General features: G+C 37.7%; 1 protein-coding gene across 5 annotated transcripts in view; it reads right to left on the minus strand.

The window, feature by feature from the left end:
* Positions 1-19,810, minus strand: part of LOC125242014 — a 121,273-nt gene that overhangs the window by 15,807 nt on the left and 85,656 nt on the right. For all 5 annotated transcript variants that reach the window (XR_007178814.1, XM_048150716.1, XM_048150714.1 and 2 more), the window contains exon 3: positions 9,920-10,072. Coding sequence is in view for 4 of the 5 variants with exons in the window: in XM_048150716.1 (XP_048006673.1) it covers positions 9,920-10,072 (153 nt within the window). In the remaining variant the exon portion in view is untranslated. The remainder of the gene's footprint in view (positions 1-9,919; positions 10,073-19,810) is intronic.

Consider the following 19,810-nt stretch of genomic DNA (forward strand, 5'->3'; position numbering starts at 1 on the left):
ATAATTATAGTTACCGTTCTTTTAGATAATAGTGTTTTTGTTGATATACAGAGTGGGGCCTGTAACAAAGGCGAAGAATTGAACTGTAGGCTATTCTCCTTATACTGATCAACATTTGTTCAGTGACTTTTAAAAATTATGAAGTCTTTAAATTTTTAATTTTTCATACAAAATAAATATTAGACTTATATTGACCGGGATATAGACCGTGATTACCTTTTTGATTTTTGTCGAGCTCCCCGGTCAATATAAGTCTAATGAAAATAACCGTGAATCATTCAAAACTCTTAAAATAAATATTAGCTTTAATGTACGCCATTATTGTTGTCATTGACGTTGTCTGTCACACTTTAGACTTAACAGAATTCGCAATACATTACCTCTTAGAAAAAACTTTCAAGGGTGATAAAAATCAAAATACAAGTTATTTTTAAAATTCGCCGAACAAATGCTGATCAGTATAAGGAGAATAGCCTAGGGTTCAATTCTTCGCCTTTGTTTCAGGCCCCACTCTGTATATTATGTATATAAATCCTGAAAATCCTGTCCTCTGTTTAGTAAATTAAAGTAGCAACTAAAAAAATAAAAAAAAACTTTATAATTTTCTTTACCTATATTAAATCCTGCTCATACTATTACATCAGGTTATTCAGGATGATACAGTCACCGGCATAAAGAAGTGATGATTTCTGTACCTTGTCGCATTTAATCGTTTGACAATTTCGTATGACATTTCAAACAAGACGTTAATATGACAGGGTACAGAAATCATCACTTATTTATGCCGGTTACTGTACATATTCGTATTTTTTTTCTTGTTTTGTCTCTTTATCACTTTTCCGTATTGAGATGACATAAATATTTACACTTTCATTCTTCCGCCAAGATGCATTAAAGATTGCCACTTCGGGTAGGCTGGCACTTTTTCTGAATACATTTTCTTAGTAATCGTAATCTGGTAAATACAATATGGAGGTTTTACTGTATTATTTTGCCAAGATACGTAACAGATTGTCAGCTTGCTAAATTTTCTTAATAATCGAAAAATAAATAAAATATTGTGAAATTAATTATTTACCATTAATACCGGTATTATTTCACCGGACTACCGAACAGCCTTGTAAAGTAATATCCCGCATGAATTATCGCTGCGACAGCCATTACTGCACGCGATGCAACTCGTGCATCGATTTCGTACTCCTTTCAAATAAAACAATAGAATCACGACCACAAAGAGTGCCGTAGAGCTAATGATTTCGAAAATTGAATTCAAAGATCGTAAATTATCAAGTTATAAAATACATAAATTACGAAACAAAAAGTGTCATTTTTTCGACAATAAAGAAGTAAAAGAAGGAAGAGGCAAAGAAAGAAAGAAGGGGAGGAGAATATAAGGGCGGTGAAGGGTCGAGGGAGAGTGGGACTTTTGAATAGAATTCGAGTACTTCGTGACATACTTATAGGTACATATCCTCAAACAAAGGAAGGTGAAAGACACAAATTCCCTTCATTAAATATTGTTAAATATGGAGAACATTCACCTTGATAGAAATTATGAAAGTGACCCACAATGGTTCAAATTACAATTTTGTATAGTTATTTTTCTGTAGAAGTAATAGCCACATTGACATTTTAAACGACAGTTGTAGTGAAAAACGCTATTACTAGTTCAAAACCACATTATTAAGAGAATCATCTAAATAGCAAAATTGCTTCTTCCAAAATTATTGAAAATATACCATTCTGCGGATGCAAAAAAAAAACTACTATTCCAATACTACAATGAGCAACAATTTTCACCAAGTTCCATTAGTTCTCCTTACTTAGCGGGACACTTTATTCGGAATTAATAGAATTGCAGGCGTAGATCTCACGATTAGATAAGATAAGCTCTATCACGGAATATTTCCGCTGTTTACTTTCAGATTTTACTTTGATAAATGCAGAATTATTAATATTCTTATTTTGAAAGACAGTATTGAGCAGCTCGGTTAAGTAATTAATACATCTACTTAATCGTAATTTTAAAACTTCTACCCTTTTTCTTAACATGTGCCAGTACTTTTACGGCTTGTACCTACTAGCCTTCTATCAATCATCAAAAAATCATCATTATTAATCAAAATTTGTGCTACATGGGTGACGTATCATATAGATGGTACCTCACCCATTTTTACATGCACCACAAGATTCAAAATTGTTTTTATTTATTACTAAGTATTTTCGGTCCCATAAAATGTGAATATTTAGCCTAAAAGCTGACTGTTAGAGAAAACCGTGTACCATTAAGTCCGCCTTTTGTAATTGTACCTATATTTTTAGTGTGGGATAAAGTTTGAATAAGTTTTAGTTTTGGCACCTATAAAATTTTCACACCAGCCTTACCAGAAAAAAAACTTCGTTTGGTTTATTTTCGGTAACACATTTATTTTTATTTATTATTTTATTTTTATTTTTAAGATAATTTTACAAAATGGAGGATAAAAATGAAGAAGGAGCCAACTTCAAAGGTATGTGTGGCTACCGCCAATATCGTGGAATGAATGAGGGATGGATGGTAGTGGAACGGGAAGGAAGCATAAACGAATGAACGGAAGTGACTGAATGGAATATTGTTTTATTTTATAATTTTTATTTTTACATTCATAGTAATGATATATTGAATTTTATAAATTAATTTTAATTTTTTTAATTGTAATTTTAAAACATATTGTAACATTGAATAATAATAATTGTGAATTTGTGATTTACGTGACAATAACTCTTTTAATTATATTTAGTCGTTGACATACTTTTTTATTTATATAACAATGGAATGAAGTTAATTATTATTGTTGAATGTGTAGATTTTAATTTTGTAATTTTTTTAATATTAGTTATATATTTTGTATAATTAATAAATTTAATACTTAGTTTTAAGAAACATTTGCATGTCGTCATGACGATGACTGAATACTTTTACTTGTCTACTTACACGAACATCTGTACCTTAGTTATAAGTATTCTAGCAAATAAATTTCTTTCTTTCTTTCTTTCTTTCTTTCACAATAAACGTTAAGAACAAAAGAACGACAGAAGTGGTGACTTTTAATTATGTTCGAAACATCTTGTAATTTAGCATAATTTTCTTTCAGAAAAAAAAATCATTAAGAAATAAAATGTATATTCTATTTATTCCTCTAGGCAAAAAATATTTTCTTAAACCAAACTCAAAATATATTAAATAATAAAATAACCCACGTCGACATAAACTGTTAAATAAATAATTAAACTTAATTATTACAGAACAAAGCAATTAATTGCAAAAGCTTTAATAGCAATGAACTTACAGTAATTGAACGCCTTTGGGAATCTAGAAGTAACAAAAGACCTTTGTGGAACTAGGTACTTAACCTAAGTTAATTGCGTTTTTCAAAGAACTGGTAATTTATAACAGTTAACTTTGTAAGCGACTAAATCTAATGGTTGGCTGGTTCAGAACTGCAATACTTTGTAAAGGTATAGCGGGTCAAATTTCGACTGGGGGGCAAATGTAACTGGTCCATTTTTTCCATGTTTTACAATGTTTGCATTATTAAATAGAGTGTCCCCCGGTTATATATGGTAGTCGTGTTCAGTGGATACATGTAGAACTCAACATCTGTAATAAAAGGGAAAAAATGGATCAGTTATAATTGCCCCCTAGTCGAGATTTGCCCCGCTGTACCTTACCTGTTTGCTAACTGGATATAATATACAACTAGGGAACAAATCAAATTATTTTATTGAATATTTTTTGATTTGTTCTGTTTTTCAAGTAGTCACACTACTATATATAAATTATAAATTGAAATAGATAGCCGCGTAAGCTGAAGACCCGGGTTCGATTCCCGGCTCGGTCACCAGTGGGCCTTGCCGTTTTTTCTTTCGTGTATGATATCTATTTCAATTTAGATGTAATATATTAAATGAACATATTTACATAATTATATAAGAAACTAAGACTAAACTTAAAAGCTAGCTAATGTCTAAAATAGGCCCTTGAGGCATTGTACCAACTGTACTGGCGACATTTCCTCGCTGTATCGCAATGCTGATACGTTGTGCGAGGAAGTCGCCAGCTCTTCGGTCACCAGTTACCTCAACCAGACGCTTCGCGATTTCTGTGAACAACTTGTTCGCGCTGGGGCCCCATGGACCTAGGGTTTCTACACCAAAGGGTACAAAAAGGTATTCTTTGCCAAGACTTTTGTATTTATTACGTTTCAAAATTTCGGCACTTTCTGCCGCTGCGCCCGCTTTTATCTTGGTCCGTTGGAGGTGAGACGGTGCCAATGTGTCTACGCAGGTAGCATCCCACACTAACATTCGTCCCATACTCCAAGGGACCAAGGACACTCCATCAGGCCTCTTGCCATCATCTCTAATTATGCCAGTCGGCTCAAGGAGAGCAGGCACATTGATGGTTGCAAGGGACCGACGGATAATGTCATTAAGCGACGCATGTCTCGAAAAACGGCCTGCACTTTTTTGACAAGATATATTAAATATATTGACTGGCATGAATATCGTGATTACCTTTTAGGATTACCTGCTCATTAGGAACTCGACAAAAATAAGAATCAATACTAGTCTTGTGTTTTCTTGTGACACTAACAGTTACCTAATCATTCAGAACTTTAAAAAGTTTGTGTTGAAATTTTTAAAATCCTAGTTGGATGTTCGGTGGCACTGTTTCTAGAAAAATATAGGTATGCGAAATTATTCATACTGCCAAAGAATAATATTTTAGTGAAACCGGTGACGCTACAGCAAATTTAAGAAAACTAATCCTAATGACCACATACTTGAAGGAATGTTGCGTTTATTTGGTGCTTTTCAAAAGAATCGGGCACGAGAACAAGTTCAGCTCATAATTCAAATCTTAATCCATGAAGACCGTTATATCAACGAAACCTAATGTTACTGGGCTCACTAAACTATTATTTCATGTCACGAACACGTTACAGAAACGTGTTGCCTCCCAGTCTGCGGAAAAATCCCGGATGAGGTAGCAAAAGCAACGGGAAATAAAACCGAATAGCCGGCTATTTTGAGAGTTTTTAAATTGGAAGCGCCTGTACAAAAGATAATGGATTCCAGAATTAGATTGGAGTGCTTCAATGTGATAAATTAACCACGAATGCATCGAATGGGAAAGCACGTGTGAATGATAAATGTGAACCACATTATTCTGACCGTGATGAATTACACCACCCACTGATCTCAGTACTTTTTATGGGACACAATCACATCCTCAGAGATTGACTGATGGCACTAAATTATCTTGAAGGAAAAACGAGACAGAATGGAGGGAAAATGTTGGCATTTAGGGATTTCGCCGAAAATCTGGCGATATCAACACGCCTCTTGCTTTGCTCAAGCTTTATTAAATAAGTTTTTGAGATTGCCTTCTTTATGAGATTAAGGCGAAGGTTCTTGGTGGTCGAAATTAGCTTACATTATGCATATCTAATGATATTAAATTCTGCTAATACGCTATTTTAATAGCTGTGTATCAGGTTTATCAAATATGGTTTAAAAGTAAAGTTGTCGTATTTTGAACTTTAGAAAATCTTTAGATAGGAAGGACTGTACTTCAGATTGCTTAAATGAAACGAAAAAATCTTTTTTAAAACACTATGTTCATCTCCAGCCGTTGTTTTCCGAGAATCACGGTTTAATCTCTAGGGTTGGTTCGTTAGGGGTCGTGCCGGCAGCACCACTTATCTGTCCCCGGGGAACAATGGAATACTTCTGAAATATTACTCTTTAGTGGAAAATCTTTTACTGGAGTATGAAGATTTGTGTTCCGTTTTGAAATGTTTGCTAAAAATAGAGTGAAAATTTATTTATAACATAGAATCCAATCTTACATCCAATGTTTAAATGGCCATTTGTACTTAATTTACAAAATCAATTTTGTGACACAAGCTGAGAGAGCGGAACCTCCGAAATGCTCGTGCGGGCTCGTACCTGGTGCAAAGGTTGTCCATTGCCATCCAACGTGGCAATGCGGCAAGTGTGATGGGCACCTTTGCACCCGATATAGCTCTGCTCGCGGTGGTCATTTTGATTAGTTTAATATATTTTAATTTAGTCTTCTATTTTTTAAGGTACTTTAGTATTATTTTTTATATTTTATTTGTTTAAGATTGTACATACTAGTAACTTTTTATTTATTAAATATTTTTTTATTATTTTGTAATGGGATTAGAAAAAAAATTACAAAGAGCAGTCAAGACCAAACACATAATTATGTCCAACTGTCAAAAATTCACATTTAAAATTGTATTAGTGCGAATTTCAAATAAATTTATACTTAATCACAGTTTTCTAAAGCAAAATCTTATTCACGACTCCCGCTCACGACTATTGTGACATCTAAATGCAACCAGTTGCTAAAAGCTACTAGAATATAAAGATTTTATCCCCCAACATTATGTTAATCCTATCTACAAATGGTATCTTGCAAAACGATTTTGTAGGGAAATCAGCATCATGACACCCACAACTATCGTGGCATGAAAAGGCAAGCAACTTATTTATCATAAGTTACTAGTACCAGGGCATCTAGCCAAAGTCATAGGAGGTAAGGCATAGCGAATGAGATTCTGCTTTGTGTGGTAGGGTACAGCACACCGGATATCATCTCGCTCGAATCTAGAGCGGAGCACAACTGGGGAAGTACCTCCGCCTTACAGAAGACCGTAGCCTAATAGCACTAGACCCTACTCACTCATAGTGTTGTGTTCCTGCCGGTGAGTAAGGCTGCCAGAGCTCAACGAGGGTGCGGTGTACTGGTGACGGAAGGACCTACGTACGGAACTAATTTGTTCCGTCTATTGTCCTTTGAGTCGTCGGCAACCCGAACCCGAAGGAGTGTACAATTTTCTAAAAGGTTGGCAACGCGCATGTGACACTCCTTGAGTTGCAGGCGTCCATAGGTTACGGTGACCACTTTCTATCAGGCGGGCTGTATGTTTGTTTGCCACCGACGTAGTATTAAAAAAAAGTTACAATCACTTGAGTCTCATAGCTATCTCTCCCTACCGCTCTTTTGTAGTCGCTACAAAGCCAGACTGAGATTCGAACGCCACGTAGCGTCAATGTTTGTCACTTCGGCTATGCTGGTTGAGACGAATGCATGTCGGCCAAGCATCTCGGGTTAAATGGCTCGTGGGGCCTTTGTGAGATACGCGACAGGCCTTTTCAATGGGACGCTGGGTTTACATAATGTGAACTTTGCAATAGATGCATGTGGCATTTGAAGAAAGTCTGTGTAGAGACCGAAAGTTGATTGAGTTTTTTATTCTGTAGATTTGGGAACACAGTCAATATTCGTCATGCTGACCCAGTTTTCATACGTGTTAACTTTATTAGTATTTCCACAAGCGACTCTGTATATGCCATACGAATAAATAAATAGATGGATAGTGGAATGATAGTGAACGAAAATTGGATGAGCTTTTTTGTAGACTTTTGGGACTATATTAAACACGTATATTCCTCATGTCACCTTAAGTTCTGCTTACTCGTATTCCCCAGGCTGACCCAATGTGGATTATAGATTTCACAAAATACACATTTAAAATTCATTGGGGATTTTCCTCCTGATATATTTATGTGATTTCACCAAAAAGCTCGATTGACATTTAAGCATTAATAGATCCACAAGGCTTACACTGCAAATATTTAAGGAATTTTAATCCTATGTCTGTATCTTAATATCTTTATTTTCTGAGTTACCTGGGTAGCAGGCGCTTCAATATTTTATTAATAAGCCCATTGAAGCGATACTATTATAATGTTAATAGACATAACGGACAAGAGGGTATTGTTTATAAGGAACACGGTCGTGGATGTGAATAGCCTGAGACAGTTTGTCGATATCTTGATTGCGACCTTTACGATTTGCACATTGAAATTATTCAATAATTAATGAGATACATTCGAGAACATCTTTGGTAAGACTAGGGTTCCTTTTAGTCAAACGTACTTGAATTATCCATCTAGTTCTTCTTTAAGACCAGATTGTTAACCATCAGTTTATTCAGAATCTTGTAGCAGCAAGAAAAGAAGTCATCGTTACTGGCAAGATTGATAGCAAGACGACCAATAATAGGTAACAGTCCAACAAAATGGCCAGATCTGATCCGTTCCAACCTAGACACCGAACATTTCGACGCACTATACGATGCCAAGAATCGAAACGGCGAGATACCACCAGATGAAAATTGATTCCACTTGGATTTCACAACCCTCAGCAATGAAGATACCAACGAGAGGAGGAGGATGTCACTCTTGACTTAGATTTTCCACATTTAACGACATAGTAGGTACATATCAGCATTTCTGTTACCATAGAATTAAAACATATATAACACTCATTTCATCTACCCTTAAAATAAAACAGTACTTAACACTACTCCCATGCGAAAATTCATCCGCAACGCAAGCTTCGTCATGTGGCCACAAATCCAAATCAACAACATGCTTCGTCAAACAAACCAATGATGATATCCGCAACAGGCTTCGTCACACATAAAATAATAACTTTAAGCTAAATGAAACCGTCCCGAATCGTACCCGGCTCAAATGTCCCCATCACACCGGCAGCGTTACCACGCTGAATAGCCAATGAGATCTGTTGGACCAGGTACGATCCGGACCGAGGGTCACATCCCTTGTCCCTTAGCCGCCGGCCCAAATCCCTTATGAACTCCTTCGCCTCCAGAGCCCAAGGTCCCGCAGTTTCGACTGCGACTGGCACAAAGTCGTACATTGGTTCCAGGGCAGAGTATTTGGCATGCTTCATTTTGGCCGCATACTCCGCGGCTGACCCTGCAGACCTAACCGTAAGGTTCAAGTGGGACGGCGCAAACGTGCTGACGCACGTCGCGTCCCATAAAAGACACCGACCCTTCTGCCATGGAACCAATGTCAGACCGTCAGGCCTCTTTCCATCCGTGCGGCACAACCCTGGAGGTTCCAAAACGCAAGGAACGTTGGCCGACACCAAAGCCCGGCGGATTGCATCATTGATAGCATGATGCCTCGAGAAACGACCCGCGCACTTCAAGCAGCTGAGACCATGGTGACCGTCTTCCTCAACCATGACCCCGCAAACGCACCGATGCGCCTCGCACACCTTACACCCCAATCGCAAGGCCACCGCGATCCTTAAGGAGTCATTGTCCAAAAGCGAGCCAAGTGACGGGGAAGGTAATGCGTGCAGCCACGCCCCTGACTCAACCCTAGAAGCGGCTTTAAGGCGGGCCAAGTTGGATCCCACCGCTCCCTCTAGCATATTTGCAACAGTCTTCTTGCACAACATGTCGTCCCAGCCCCTCTGCACAGTAGGTTGTCAGGATGGCAGGGGCAGATTCTAACGCCTTTATCACACATGGAGTCGGCAAAGTCACACCAAACGTGTACTTTCTAAATTTGTGAGTTACGATTGATATAAGGAAGGCAAGAGATAGAAAGATTCTTACGTTTTCCACATTTAACCACGTAATTGGTAGCCAGCTTGTCAGGATGTTGACAGCAATTCAAGAAAATATTTTTCACACCCAAATTTTCCCTGTGGTTCGCGGTTGGCTTGGCTTGGCTCCAAAACTGGTACAGTACTGGTGTTACGTTCGCAAGGCCCAAGGGATTAGGCAGGACCTGTCTACGGAATGCATCCAGATCGGTGGGCCTAATTGACTAGGTACTGTCTGGACACCGTCGATTAGCTGAGGCAGAGGCAGACGAAAGAAAAGATGGCTGGATGACCACGACGCATTTTGCAGCGACTCTTATGAGGCAAATCGTGATGGGTGGTGGAAGAAAGGGAAGGCATTTGCCCAGCAGTAGGACACAAAAATAGGCTAGTTAAAAAGATGGATACACTTACGTTTTCCACATTTGTCCACGTAGTTGGTAGCCGGCTTGTCAGGGTGGCAGTGGCAGGTCTTGAGGCTCTCGTCGCAGATGGAGTCGGCGAAGCCACAGTCGTTGGTGATGGAGCAACCGTCGCCGTACATCGACGTGCCGCGTGTTGCTGCATCTGTGGGAAACAAAGAATCATCATCATCATCCTCCTTTTGTTATCCCGGCATTTGCCACGGCTCCATGGGAGCCTGGAGTCCGCTGTGACAACTAATCCCAAGATTTGGCGTAGGCACTAGTTTTACGAAAGCGACTGCCATCTGACCTTCTAACCTTAAATATTCCAAACTGAAATAGATACCATACACTAAAGAAAAAGCGATCAAGCCCACTGGTGGCGAAGCCGGGAATCGAACCCGGGTTTCCAGCTAACGCGGCTGAAGTGATAAACCGCTACACCACCTAGACCGCCGAGGTACCCGTCGAAATTTCTCTAGTGTATGTTATCTCTGAAGGCTAGGCGCCTTTGACCAACTCTAAGGGCGAGCAATTTGTGCTTGCACCTCCTATATGAATCCTTTTGCAGGATTACGATATAGCGAGAGAGATGGTGGTTCGACGGGTACCTCGGCGGTCGTGGTGGTGTAGCGGTTTATCACGTCAGCCGCGTTAGCTGGAGACCCGGGTTCGATTCCCGGCTTCGCCACCAGTGGGCTTGATCGCTATTTCTTTAGTGTATGGTATCTATTTCAGTTTACAATTTATATATAGTAGTGTTACTACTTAAAAAAAAACAAATAAAAAAAATAATAATAAATAATTTTATTTGTTACATACTATAAGTGGAGTTATATATGTAGATTAGACTAGTCAGGATAATCATAGAAAAGATTACAGAAATTAAAAAACCTGGAGTAATAGTCAGATCAGTTGCAGTGTCAAGGTCCATAAATCGGCATTCTATCAAAATAGGCTTGATGCAAAATTCTGCTCTTTCGCTTATTCTGTACCTTCAGGATACTTCCTAAAACCCATGTTTTCGACATTTGTTTGCGATGGACGAATATCTACGATTCTTTACACAGAGCAATTGAACTTAGGCCAACATGGTTTTATTCGGTTCCACCTAATTTATGACATCTATAATATATTGCATTTATTTCTAGTACATTTTTGTTTAACTTTTACATTAAGAAGCAAATTGAAGCAAATTTCATTCCTGTAGACAATCTTCCCGGTGAAAGCTGGGTGAAACCGCTTTCAATTTCGAGGCTTATATTGTAAGAAGCCGGGAATAACGTCAACGCCATTATAATATCATGAGATTTTGGAACGTAATTTGCATCTCCTTTACTTCTCTTAAAAGACTGTTGGCATAAGATATTCCTACTCATATTGTAGGCACGTTTCTACTCATTTTATATGAATAACAAGAAAATTAGCGTAAACTAACAGTTTTGTGACGACAATTAAGCATAAAATCTGTCTAAAAATGTATTTTTTTCACATTCCGAATGTAGATTATCGCTCAAAGTTTATGTAATTAACACAAAAACAATATTTTTATTAAAAATTGCGTGCTTAATGATCGACACAAAACTGACATTGATTTATTTTTGGTAACGACTTCGGTTACGCTAATTGGGGGGACCCAAATTCTGAAAATGCTCAAATACGACTAGAAACCTAAAACATGTATGTAACTAAACACATGTATGAAACATGTGTAGTACCTAAAGCATGTATGTAATTATGTAAATAGGTTAAGATATACAATTTAAGATTGTTTAAAAAATTAGCGCAGCTTGCCATTAAACGTAACAGTTTGGCAAGTTTTTTAATGTAAAAAATTAGTTTAAGTTGTTTTTTCAAAATAAATTAAATAAATTAAAAAAAAAACGAAGTTTTTTAAGTAAATTAAAACATAAGATATAAATTAACATTTTAAAATTCTACGAACTTTCTGCTTAAGTATTTAACTTTGCGTTTATGGTGCAGCAAAACATAATTGCTCTCTTGATTTATTAAGGTGGAGACTGACTTCTAACAATTTATCGCGTTACAAGTTCGCGCATTACAATAACCACCTGTAGCCAACCAAATAATATAATATACCCATGTATAGTTATTTAAAAATTCGTATAGGTTATACTTAAATAAAATCTTTTTTCAGCGATTACATGTCATTTGCTCAAAAATCAATATTATGTAGGTAGGCACAAGTTAAGAATTCCGTAAACGTACAAATGTTCGCCGCAAAAGTAACAGATCAGTCGTCACCTTTATAATTACATTATAAGTATCATGTACTTATAATGTAACTCAACACGACACGAATATAGTTGCTCCATTTTTTTGCAAACTAACACTTGTTTTGAATTTATTACGAGTTTTCTGAGAATTTTCACATGACTAAACATGTTCGTGATCTGACACGAAAGTCCTTTGTTGTAGCTTTGTTAATCTGACTCATTTTAATCATGAACGTTATTTTTTTAAGAGGTAGGGGTAGTACATTTTATTCAAAATCACAGAAACAGGGGGAGGGAGAAAAGTTTGTACGCTATGTGGGGGTCGGTACAACTTGTCTTCCCCACGTTATATGGGGGTCGATTCAACTTGTCTTCCTCTTCCATTCTCCTCTATCTTTCGTCATCTCAACACTCATTTCTTTTTTTCTCTTATCCTCTTTCACACAATGCATTGTTGTTTGGGTATACCCCCCTCTCTCCATCCATCAACATGTCAAAAAATATCATAATTATTGAAATTTATTTCTTATGAATAGATAAGATGCCAAAGCACTCTAAATGTGAGTAATAATTCACACTTTAAAGCTAATGATGGAACCATAGAGTATATTGAATAGTATGGTATAGAGATATCAGTCAAGATTTTCGAATGCAGCGCCGTCTATTATTAAGTTACGACAACTTTTCATGTCCCATGAAGGATGTGGACCCTTTAAACATGGAACGCCACATATATATGATCTTTAATTAAGTTTGATGTATCATTCATCAACCAGTCACATAAATAACTATTTCTACACGGACTTATTTGCTAAAAAAGATGACAATAATAAAATTTACAATTTAATTACATGTAATTAATCATAGAATGTCGTTCGCTAGTTTGCGGATGGTACAGCGACATCTAGCGAAAAATTTGGACATGAAAAAATACTTATTACGTTTTTCGACAACAAGTCATTACCCAGTTTGCGGGGGTAACATATAGCAAACAACTTGCACTATGGCATATAATTGTTTTTCACGCCCTCTTTCGTTGATTTTCCTAAACATATCCTAAGTACATCGGATTTACTATTCCCTTTGACTGAAAACACCGTGGATGGAACTCATAAAAAACCTAATTACCCCAAGGTCAATTTGGCAGGCGGCCAATATCTTCGTAAGTTCCGTTTATAACTTATTACATTATTAGGGTAATTACTTGCCGCAAGAACACTAATAACTGCGAACTAGAAACCGCGATAACTCATTAACTGGGGCATGTAATAATCCATACTAATACATATTATAAATGGAAAAGTGTATGTGTCTGTTTGTTTGTCCGTCTTTCACGGCAAAACGGAGCGACGCATTGACGTGATTTTTTAAGTGGAGATAGTGTAAGGAATGGAGAGTGACATAGGGTGCTTTTTGTCTCTTTCTAACCCCCCCACTTCCCTAACATGAGAAGTTGAAGTTTGTACGGAGCTAGAATTTAACACGTGCGAAGCCGCTGGCAAAAACTAGTTGTTAATAGTTTTGAAAAAATAAGAATCATGATTTCTCACCACCTTATATTTTCCCTTTTACTAAGTGTTGAATGGCAGAGAATTTCTTATGGCATAAGCCTACTGTATGTTGTATTTCGTGGTAAGATAGGGTTACCTACACTTACTCGTACTCTGAAACTAAATACATCTGATCTTGTATCCTTACGGATACAAGTACAATTCGACCTCCTGGGATTTTTTGTGCCCTCTCCTAAAATCCTTCATCTAATTAGGAGCTTCTCGATCATCTATCTTTATGTGATTAATGATGAGGCTCATGGGTACCTCTCTAAATTATAGTTCCAGGTTACCCTGCTCCAAAGTAAATATTACTAAATCGTCACCATTAAGTTTGCTCTCTTTTATAGAAAACACTACTTTGAGTAAAAACCTTCTATGTAAAACCTTCTTTCTTTATGAAAAAATAATTGTTTATAACCATATGGTTATTGCCATAATTATATCATCTGAGCAATTCCCGTTAAGTTTGTACATTTAGATCACGTCTCCGATTTGGATAAAAATTGGTAGGCTGATAGAGTTTATGATGCTGAGCAAGATCCACTAAGGTTTCCCAAAATGTCCTATGTAGTTTGTATGAAACCTTCCTTTTTTGTTACCAGATTTCTATACATTTTCGGTAACAAAAAAGGAAAGTTTCATACAATCAACCTAACACATTTTGGGAAACCTAGTGGATCTTGCTCAGCATCATCGACTCTATCAGCCTACCAATTTTTATCCAAATCGGAGACGTAATACAAATGTACAAACTTAACGGGAATTGCTGATCTACACATAATAATTCATCCATAATAGCACATTTTTACACGTTACAGCAATACATTTACCATTCGAACGTGGAACCAATATGCAGCGTCACACGGCATCATGTTTTATTACTATCTTGCATGCAACTGAACAGTATGGGCGCATTGCCACATTCTGAATGACAGTTTGTGATAAGGTTACGAAAATAATATCTATACTTATACACGGTGAAATAGAAAGGACCTTTCAAGCTTTGCATAGTGACTTTTGAGTTTGAGGTTATAATGAATAACTGTTATTACGGGACCAATGCTGAAGTAGCGAAAAAAAAGGGTGTTGCATTGAATAAAAATAAAAATAAAACAAAAATTGTTTATTTTCAGACAATTACAATTTATTTATTGAAATCAGCGGCATCATGACAGTGGAAATGTATGAAAAATCATTTTTATTTGCGATTTCAGCATTGGTCCCATAATAAAAGTTGTTCATTACGACCTCAAAAGTCACTGCAAAGTTTAAACGGTCCTTTTTATTTCACCGTATAAATTAAACCGCGGTCGCGGCAAGCCCCCCCTTAGATGGAGAGACGACATCTGCCAACTAGCTGGCGATAACTGGATGCGGATGGCAATGGACCGACAAGCGTGGAGGAATGGAGAGGAGGCCTATGTCCGAAGACGGGCGCTTTAGAGGCTGCTATAGATAGATAGATAGATATATTAAACCAATAAATTCTTCCAACTGGATGAGACTACTAGAAGAGGCCTATGCTCAGTAGTGGGCGATAAGGGGCTGATATTATGATGATGATGATGATTATCCCAAATGTGTCCACGTAGCATTCGCTATCAAACATAACGGAGCTGTCAAAGGTTGCATAAATATTGGAACACGCTTCTAATTATCAAGATGTTGGGGTGCGGATTCCCATATTCAGGTCAAATATTACGAGAGACTACAATTGGAAGGTCAGATGGCAGTTGTTTTCGTAAAAACTAGTGCCTACGCCAAATCTTGGGATTAGTTATCAAAGCGGACCCCAGGCTCCCATAAGCCGTGGCAAATGCCGGGGTAAGGCAAGGAGGATGATGATACGAGAAACTACAATTTAATATCGACGTAGGAAGGGAAAAACCCCTTGAGCGACATTTTTTGCGATATTGAGTTTTATATTAGACCTTGAAGATTGGACACTATGCAAGTATGCATAACTAAGCTGATACATCTTTTATTCCACTTCTTATAAAAATTATACCATGGAGATAAATATAAGCTACTTCGACTTTTATCCCTCCGTGTTAGATAGACTGTAGGAGGTAGGGCATAGCGAATGATATTCCGCTTTGTGTGGTAGGGCACAGCACAGCGGATATCGTCTCGCTCGTATCTAGAGCAGGGCCCAACTGGGGAAGTACCTCCGTCTTACAGAAGACCGCAGCCAAATAGCACTAGACCCTACTCATAGTGTTGTGTGTAAGGCTGCCAGAGCCTGGTGAGTAAGGCTGCCAGAGCTCAACGAGGGTGCGGTGTGCTGGTGACGGGAGGACTTACGGAACTAACTTGTTCCGTCTATTGTCCTTTGAGTCGTCGGCAACCCGAACCCTCCTTAGAACTTGTGCACTCCTTTTTGCTGCGTACTTAACACAGCAAAAGGGAATGTACAAGTTTCTAATAGGGTGGCAACGCGCATGTGACACTGTTTGAGTTGCAGGCGGCCATAGGTTACGGTGGCCGCTTTACATCAGGCGGGCCGTATGCTTGTTTGCCACCGACGTAGCAAGGACCATTTAATACTAGACTGATATAGCCCATACAAAAAAGCGTACCCCTGAAAAAAGCTTAGTTTTTGCTTTAAAACTAGATGGCGTTGTTTCGTAACCCGGGAGTGGAAAAAAACATATTTTCACACATATTTTTACTTGTTTTTATATTATACTATGAATAACTATCAAAAAACTTTATTTTAATATCAAAATATTGGCTCAAAACACAATTTTTACAAATTATATTTTTTGGTCGGCCTCGACGTAGTTGTGATCGCTTCGCTGGCTAAGTTTGTTCGCATGTTGTCTAATTATTGCCAAATAAAATGACTAGATGACGTTGGTGGACTAGGAAAATGTCACATCCGTTTCGTTGTTCATTAATATAATATACTTAGTGATAATAAACCTATATGTTGAGCTCAAATACGTTCAACAAAACGCAATCATTGTGCCAACAGATGTTACATCTGACATCCATGTCACATCACAAATGTCATTGTATGATTTATTGAATATTCATAATATGGATATTAAATATTTTAGAATCGCAGTAGCAATGCGAGTAGAGATACAGAATTAATAACGGTATAAATTAATAATTGTATGACCAATGACCTCATACATAAATTTACCAGTTTAGGTGACAGAAGGCCAATCCAATTTGTAAACATTAAATGTGCTAAGGAAAAGAATCTTTCCGATTTTCAACGGGACACGGCTGAAGGGGCGAGCTGGTTTCGACTGCGCCCATGCATCTCAATTGTCCAGAAAGTTCATTCGAAGATCATTTTGCTTATAATAATCTGAGTAATCACAGTGAACGGTTTGACAGTATTTCAGCTAACATGTAGAGAGACTTGCTAGCTTCGTCGGTCAGGCTTCGTCTTGGACACAACGCGGATAGTTCAGCGTTTCTTGTATGTCACTCCGAGCACCCTGACCATCGGCAGCGTAGGCCATGCACTGGCCGACTAGGTGTGGCACTTTGGATTACGTTTTTATAATAAATTAATGATAGTTTGTATTGTTTTGGTAATATATTTTCTACTCGTATACTACTCGTTTGGTACTCGTATAAACCTAAACTCTGACATAATTTATAATTAATGAGACTAAATTTAATGCGTTTTCACATTATCCGATCCGATATCGGATGTAGGACTGATACCCCATACATTACAGGCGCTATCTTGGATTTTTTCCAATGAAATCCTTCCGACATCCGATATCGGATCGGATAATGTGAAAACGGACTAAGACAATAGATACCTTGTTAGTGTTATATACCTATGCCTATGTATATCCCACCAAAAACATTCTGTAAAAAATAGCCGTCTCGATGGAGCTGCTTGTTTATCTCTAAAAAGTAATGAAATCTACATAAAGTTCCTTACTGCGATTTCTTTATTATTATAGTTAACTAGCCTTTGCCCGCGGCTTCGATCGCGTTAAATTCGAAAATCTCTCCACAAACTTCCATCCTCCATTATAAGGAAGTGGGGGGATATAAAAAGAGACAAAAAGTAGCCTATGTCACTTTCCATCCCTTCAACTATCTCCACTTAAAAAATCACGTCAATACGACGCTCCGTTTTGCCGTGAAAGATGGACAAACAAACAGACACACACACTTTCCCATTTATACTTGACGTGACTTGGCCGTTGAAGTGTAGCGGTGCTGGCGACAGATTGGTGCAATGGTGACATGGAGCACCTGGTTATAAACTTCTTTATATCCTTGTGTACAAAGAAGTTTATAAGTTTCATATTCGATGGTCCGAGCTTAAGGTTCGTAAAGCCATGAAGCCGAGCTGATAATCATTGACGCTAAACGCCGATCGAAACGCAGTCTGAAGTGGGCGATAGACGTACGATACGAGCAAGTATGCGTACTTATGGCTCGACAACCTTTTTCGATTATGTGTCACCGTAAGTGCGTTTTCACATTATCCGATCCGATATCGGATATCGGACCGATAATCCATACATTACAGGCGCCATCTTGGATTGTTTCTATTGAAATCCTTCCGACATCCGATATCGGATCGGATAATGTGAAAACGGTCTAAGTACGCGTAAAAACCGCCGCGCATAGTAGTCGACCATCCAACGCGTACTTGCTCGTACGCCTATCACCCACTTGACGTCGCGCCAACACTTTATGGAAAAAGCGGGTTTTCGACAACTACCAATAAGATTTTAGACATTCAAAAATCTTCAATAATACTCGACTGTTTCGGTCGCACTTGTTCAAATATAGGATAGGATTGGTGTGAGCGAGACGGTCAGGAGATTGATTGTCAACATGATATCTATCATAAACACCGTTCGAAATGGCCTCATTAAAATCTAAATTTTAAATATATTGAAAGTAATATTACTAATCATTGACGTCACGCTGAAATGAAAGAGATAGAAAATTTGACAGTATGGTACTCTTTTGCATGATTGTCATAATTCAAAATAAGAACGATGGCTTGCGTTGTAAACAGGGACCGAAACATGACACGGGCCCCTAGCGTCATCTATGTACTTTTCACTGTATCACTTGTAATGCCGTTGAACTACCGCGTTCGTACTTTAAAAAAAAAACGACATTTTTATTCAAATGACACTCTTAGTGACATCTAGCGACATAGATTTACGGCTGCCAACGGGGTACGGTGTTTAGTATGGACCCTGCTGGTCCTTTATAATCGTCCTTGGACGTAGTATAAAAAAAAATAGTATTTTTATTTTCATTAAATAAGTGCATAAAATTCTGCAGTACTAAAATAGTTCTTAAATAAAGTAAGTACCCTCATCAAATGTGCCACCAACAAGTGTACTTGAAGTTTTAAACGCCTCACTTTTCTTGTTTTATTACGACGGACGAAGCTTTGACCCGTTTTTACCGCCCGGATTAACTCGAGACTTAGCACGAAATGACGGAGGTACCTGATTAAAATCAGGAACAGGTTGCTATGCGACTGTCTTGGCGTCTTCATATTTTAGTTTCATGTCATGTTACTTGTTAAATGTGACACTTTTTTGGTGGTAATATTTGAGGTAGCAGAAAAAGGTACGGTGGCCTAAATGGCATTACACCTTTGGGGTACGCTCAACTAGATGGCGCTAATATTAACATTTGACATTGTAACACATATCAAGCTAAGAATATGGGCCAAATTGTCAAAACTGAAGTTTAAAAGTTTTAAGCCTGTGTCAAGAGATGGCAGTCTATGCTCTGTGATTACACATTTTACTTTGACAGTAACTATCTATAATACCCGATCCTCTTTGGTAATAGGCAGTTGACGACCGGTCTGGCTCAGTCGGTAGTGATCCTTCCTGCTGAGGGCATTTATTTGTGTGAATAGCACAGTTTTTTCCTCGCGTCATGGATATTTTCTATGTATATATATATACATGTATTTATCTATTTAAGTACGTATATCGTCGCTTAGCACCCATAGTACAAGCTTTGATTAGTTTCGGGCTAAGTTTATCTGTGTAAGGTGTCCCCAATATTGATATTGAGTAGTTATTACCCTTCGTACTCGTATTGTATCATTGTTATCTTATTCTGTCTCACTAATATGGAAGAGCGTTA

The sequence above is a fragment of the Leguminivora glycinivorella genome, unplaced genomic scaffold (genome assembly GCF_023078275.1).
Source record: "Leguminivora glycinivorella isolate SPB_JAAS2020 unplaced genomic scaffold, LegGlyc_1.1 Scaffold3, whole genome shotgun sequence".
NCBI classification, from domain to species: Eukaryota; Metazoa; Arthropoda; class Insecta; order Lepidoptera; family Tortricidae; genus Leguminivora; species Leguminivora glycinivorella.